At 40.3% G+C, this 5640-nt stretch overlaps 1 protein-coding gene and 1 long non-coding RNA gene across 3 annotated transcripts in view; both read right to left on the bottom strand.

Moving 5' to 3' along the window:
• LOC106518888 (uncharacterized) overlaps positions 1-339 on the bottom strand; it is a 133542-nt gene extending 133203 nt beyond the window's left edge. For both annotated transcript variants that reach the window (XR_001310374.1, XR_001310373.1), the window contains exon 1: positions 226-339. This is a non-coding gene — a long non-coding RNA (uncharacterized LOC106518888). The remainder of the gene's footprint in view (positions 1-225) is intronic.
• A 1853-nt stretch (positions 340-2192) lies between these two features.
• tmem104 (transmembrane protein 104) overlaps positions 2193-5640 on the bottom strand; it is a 51234-nt gene continuing 47786 nt past the window's right edge. The window contains exon 11 of the mRNA XM_014010314.1: positions 2193-5381. Coding sequence (XP_013865768.1) covers positions 4618-5381 — 764 coding nt within the window. The 3' untranslated portion in view covers positions 2193-4617. The remainder of the gene's footprint in view (positions 5382-5640) is intronic.

Here is a 5640-nt window from a genome sequence, read left to right as displayed (position 1 = left end):
ATCCTAAAGTGTAGAAATAATATTCAATGTTCAAATTCACACTATATTTTTAATTAAATCACCTTCACTGGCCGGAAACCACCACTTCAACAAACTCAAAGTGGCCCAAGGGCCACCAGTTGATAATCACTGTTGTGTTTCTGGCTCTGTTGCTTGTAAAGTTTGCAGAACCTGGTCTGGACAAACTTTAACACCAGAAAAACAGTTTGAGGGATGTTTACTCACCAAACACCTGAAGACGAACTCCGTCGCAGAACCGAGCCGAGCAGCTGCAGCCCAGGTGAAGCAAATCAGTTGAAATTAGTTTTTTAACAACKTTCTTTTATATATTTTAATTTCTATTTTTTGGGGGAAAAAACTGTTAAATAGACAAATTAAATAAAAAATCCGCCACATGAATTATTTCCACCTGTTGAAGCTCGAGAGAATCTGAAAAAACAAAGGACACGCCCACTGGGCTACAGTGATTGGTTAGTGAAACTGTCAATCAGAGGAAACCAAACGCTTCCAAAACCAAAAACACCTGCTTGGTTAAATAAAGGTTTATTTGTTTGTTTGTTTGTTTGTTTTATTTTTTATTCAACAAAGGAAACTAAATAGGTTTTGCAGCTATAAATGCTTATTTTGTATTTATTCAATAAAAACGTATAAAGTTTTTTATTGCAGAATAGAACAACCTGATAATTACATCCATTAAATTAAAKCATTAATAAACTCGTCCTGACAGTTCGCTCCTTTCAAAACATTTCGACTCAAAAATATTCACCTGTTTAAGCAGTAGGTGGAGCTATAATTAAAAAAAGCTGTTGCACATTCATGATTTGTTTCCTTTCAGTAACTTTTGTGCCTTTTTTTATTACATGAAAGTAATTTATGTTCAAACTAAAACCAGAACCTTCTGAGTGAGACTGTTTAAAATAGAAAAACATCTGTCTGATTGGAAGGAAAATATAAAGAAACAGGTTCAGAACTTTTACACAGGTCATAATCATGGGTCAGRTTTTATTTTTTMMWWTTTWWTTRKAAWWAWTWAAAAAATAAAATCTTGTTTTWAWATGAGGTGATTTGRCAGCTCATCACTCGTCACCCTGAATCTGAATTCACTGAATTTCCTGCCCAACGTTTTTGTGCATCTTTATGTTTTATTGTTGGTTTTGGGAGCAGCTGTTGTATCGATTGTTCTAAGTGTGCTCAATAACATTTAAGTAAAAAGTGTGAACAACACAGGACTTGGTGCAGTTTAATTGTCGAATTCCACTCACTTATGAGACTTTAAAGGTCTGAACTGGATCAGSTTTACGGTTCTGCTGGGTTCTGATGAAGCCTGCTGTAGCTTTGACCCCTGCAGGTGAATAAATGTTTGCAGACGTGAGGAAACCTGCATGTTCTCTCTTCCAGCTCGTCGAGTCGCGCAAACAAACACGTAACAAATTAATTAAGTAAAGCTTCGTTTGCATTTCCAATTAAAGCTCTGCCCCCAAAAGCTTCCGAGCATCCCCCCACCTACAGGAAGAGGGCAGAAGGTAAATGAAAGCACTCAGGAGAATCCCTGCTGGGATTGAACTTCAGAGGGGGAGGTTGGCTTTGATAATAAAAACAGCAATCTCATGTACAAATAAAAAAACACACACCGAGGTGCTCGGAGGAAGATTGGGGTGAGCGGGAGTGGAYGAGGAGGAGGCCAATTACCTGCAGAGCAGAAACACTCTGCAGCCACCAGTGTGAAACTGTGTGGAAGTACAGCTGAATACCTGAATGAGATGCYACTAAATCAACAGCAAACAGGGACTCTGACATTTCACAGGAAGCTGCAGGAAAACGGGCCGAGAGGGAAGTTCTGTTCTGAGTTTCCCCTGCAGCTTTTAAAGCTTTTATTCCTGCTTTAAATATAAAACRGTGCAGCTCAAACATTAACTTTAACTGGATCTTAAAGCTTTGTWGCTTCTAAAAACTGACTGTTTTTGGCTCTCAGGTAATTTAGAGATTTGTTTTTGGGGACAGCTGTTTGAGCCACTTTACTTCAGATGGCTTTTCACCATTTTAAACCTGTACTTGATAAAAACAGACAATGTTGCAGCAGTTGATCCGACCCCTACACAACTCTGAGATAAACAAAAAGATGGAGAAACTCCTCAGAGAAGCTGCAGCTCTCAGTAAAAACCTGACAGGGTTCTTTAAAAACAACAACTTAGTTTGTCTTTCTCAGATGAACATAAAGGCTTTATTTTCTTTGTGAGATTTAGAAAAATTAAAAAAAGAGTCACAAAAACAATAAACATCTGCAGAAAATGACAAAGGAAGCAACAAATGAATTGAAACGATAAAAAAAGTAGAAAACAGGAAACAAAAAGGAAATCAAATAAACAATCAGAATGTTTTTGGCACCAAACAAGATTGTCGATATGATGATTTACATCAAATTATAAATGACAAACAAAAAGAAAAAAAAAAACAAGGCAAGTTTATCAGTTTAAAGAAAAGAACAATTTTAGAACCAAATAACTCAAATAAACCAGAATCTAATCGCTCACTTTCATAGATTCAGATGAGTTTTTGCAGTTTGATAATAAAAAGTATTAAATATCCTGTTTGTTTTTATTATTTCAGARGCTTCATTTCACTGAGGAAAAAAAAAAACGATAAAAAGCTGCAGCTCAAACACTGAAAATTGTTTCTGACGAGAAGACGACAGCAGGTTCAGACTCCTCGACCCAAACCTTCACAAATCTCTGAACGTTTCTCAGACCACACTCAGGATTTCTCTGCTGCACCTTTGAAATAAGGCTGAACGTAAAAACAAAGAATCTCTTCGGTTTTAGCTTTAACAAAAGGCTGAAAACAAGTTCCCAGAATTTTAGAATGTAAACAATAATCACCTGAAAACAACATGTTGGACTTTGTTAGACTCACTTCTCCATGTTTTACTGAGAAATTCAGCAGAACTTAACTTCTCTAAAGACCCTGTCACTCTTTAATGTTTTAGACAACTTATGAAAYTAAAACGTCCACTAGATTTTTAATAAAAGTTAGATTTTGGATCAGTTTGTTACATGCCTAAAAGAGGCTTGTAGTTGATTTTTTTAAATTCCATCTTCAAGGRGGYTAAGTTGGCATAAGTTTTCTAAAACATCAGAGTGACACTGAAGCATTGCTTTGTGAGAAATATAAAGTGCATCATTTGAAACAAACAAAAATAATTTAAATAGAGATTAGTCATCCTCACTGCCTAAACAACCTCTAAACTAAACCGTCTTTCTGTGAATAAATGTTCTGATCAGAAATGTGACATTTAGGAGCCACAGCAGCATCTTTTTTAACCAGAAAGTGTCAGATAATAATTTACAAATCAGATTACAAATAAACTTTTTTTTTACTCCTAATGACTGTGAGCACCAAGGCGACCACCGTCCCCTCACCAGTAACTAAAACTCAAACAGTTGGGTTGTTCTTTAGCGGAGCTGCCTTTCAGGAATGATGCAGGAAACGAGTGAAAAAGAAATCCTTAATGAGGTCAGGAAGGTTGAATTGCTCGTCTTCCTCACAGACTGCAGATCAGGAGCTTCCCGTCGGGTTCTGGACTGAGTGACAGATCTGTTAAAGGCCGCCGGGAGACGTGAAGACGCCGCWCCGGGTGTAGAAGTACAGGCGTGCAGTTTGTGCCGACAAACAGAGCGCTGTCAGCGGGTACATCGGAGCAGAGCTTCATCGCTCATGAGGACGAGGACATCGCCGGCTGASGGATGGAGACACGTCAGACACTAAGACTGATCGTCCCCGACGCGTTGATCTTTTCCTTGTTCTGGTCTCATTAAGGAGCCACGGCACAGAACAAGAGTCGGGTGTGACTGTTTGTCTCGTTCTCSCTTTAATATAGTTTTACTGGAAAATTAACTGTGGATTTCCCAAAAAAATAAAACGTTCYTTATTTTAGTTGTTGGCATTTTAAGGGGACATTTTAGACCTAGTGAAGTGTGTGAACATCTAGTATCTTACCTGTTGTAGATAGCTCTTTGAACAACCTCTGAAGAAAAAAAAACTTAATTTTGTTTTAAGAAGGCAGCAAATTTTGGRCTTTTAACTAGCTAGCCGTTAGCTTGTTAGCTCTGTTAAACTATATTCCATCCAAACTGATTCTGTTCAAAGAGTTATCTACTTTACCACAGAACCTTAACCAAAAGATCTGAATTGTTCCTTTAATGTTAAAAGTAACAGRACATTCCTGCAACCCTATAGTTTTRCAACAGTAAACATAAAAAAGCATCTGTTACACAGAAATCTGATAAGTGAGAGGTAGTGGGATTAAACTTCTCTAAATCACTTCCTGTTTGGATGTTTCTGTTTGTTTTCCAAGATGTTTTAGTGTGAAATCATTTACAAACCTCAGACTGTCGAAATATTGTTTTTAATAATAAATTCCCTTTTCAATCTAGCCATCCTGGCCTCAGTCTTTCATCATAAACTGTTGGTCCCTTTCAACGAATGTGATAAATTATTCTTAGGTGACAATTAAATCAAGCGACAAATGTTTGGTAAAAAGAAGGCACACAGTTCGTAGAGCAGCAGTAAGGCCTRGGAGAAAACAAAAACTGGCCGCTGGGTTCCAGACTTTCACAGAAGTTATTTTTTAGTGTCGGTCAGGATGATGTTTGCTGTGACGAACATGAGGCAGAACACGGCCCAGATTATTACGAACCACACCCAGAAGGCYTGGTGGAAGGGGGACTGGTGTCTGTTGACGGCGTCTCTGCCCATGACGGGCTCCAGGTGGCGCCTGGCGAAGAACACGAGGAAGGCCGGGACGATGTACTGGATCCCCGTTCCGGCGTAGGCCCCCGTGATCCCCACCAGGGACTCCAGGTTGTGGGTGCAGAAGGCCACCACGATCGGGGGCACCAGGGTGATGAGCGGAAACACYACTCGGTCCACCACCCAGGGGTACGTGCCCCCGTCCCGGTGGAACAGCGTCTTCCAGTTGTTGCGCAGCGTCACGGCGATGATGGGGAAGTTGGTGCTGATGGTGAAGACGGGGAAGAGGCCCAGGAAGTAGCGCAGCGCGGGAATGTTCAGCACGTCGCAGTTGTCCGTGAAGTTCAGCGTGTACATGTCGTACAGCAGCGCCGTGTCGAAGCAGAAGATGGCGGTGAAGGACAGGAGCGTGTAGAAGCCCAGGATCAGGACATAGTCCGCCAGCACCAAGGCGCTGACCCGCTTCTTGTCCGAGATGGGCGTCACCAGGGAGGGCAGCGAGTGTTGGCACATGAAGGAGTAGACGCACACCCCGAACAGGTTGGGGACTCCTGAGAGGTTGGCAATGGGCGGGCGGCCTTCGCCGGTGCCTTTACCGATGCGGATCAGAGCCAAGATGATCATCATGATGAACGCTGAAACAAAAGAAAAAGAAAATAATTGTGATCAAACACTCCAGTTTGGTAAATGGTAAATCCAGAGGCATGCTTTGCAGGTTGGCTGGTTCCCATTAAAATCTGGTCTTTAAAATAAAAACTGTGACATAATAAATCAGGTCACAGACAGAAGCATTGGTGTGTTGGCTCCTCCTGATCCTCTATTCACATCTCGAATAGAATAGAATAGAATAGAATAGAATAGAATAGAATAGAATAGAATAGAATAGAATAGAAT

This window comes from Austrofundulus limnaeus, unplaced genomic scaffold (assembly GCF_001266775.1).
Source record: "Austrofundulus limnaeus strain Quisiro unplaced genomic scaffold, Austrofundulus_limnaeus-1.0 Scaffold67, whole genome shotgun sequence".
NCBI lineage: Eukaryota > Metazoa > Chordata > Actinopteri > Cyprinodontiformes > Rivulidae > Austrofundulus > Austrofundulus limnaeus.
Note: the sequence above shows the minus strand (reverse complement) of the source record. Positions and strands in the feature narration are given on the sequence as shown.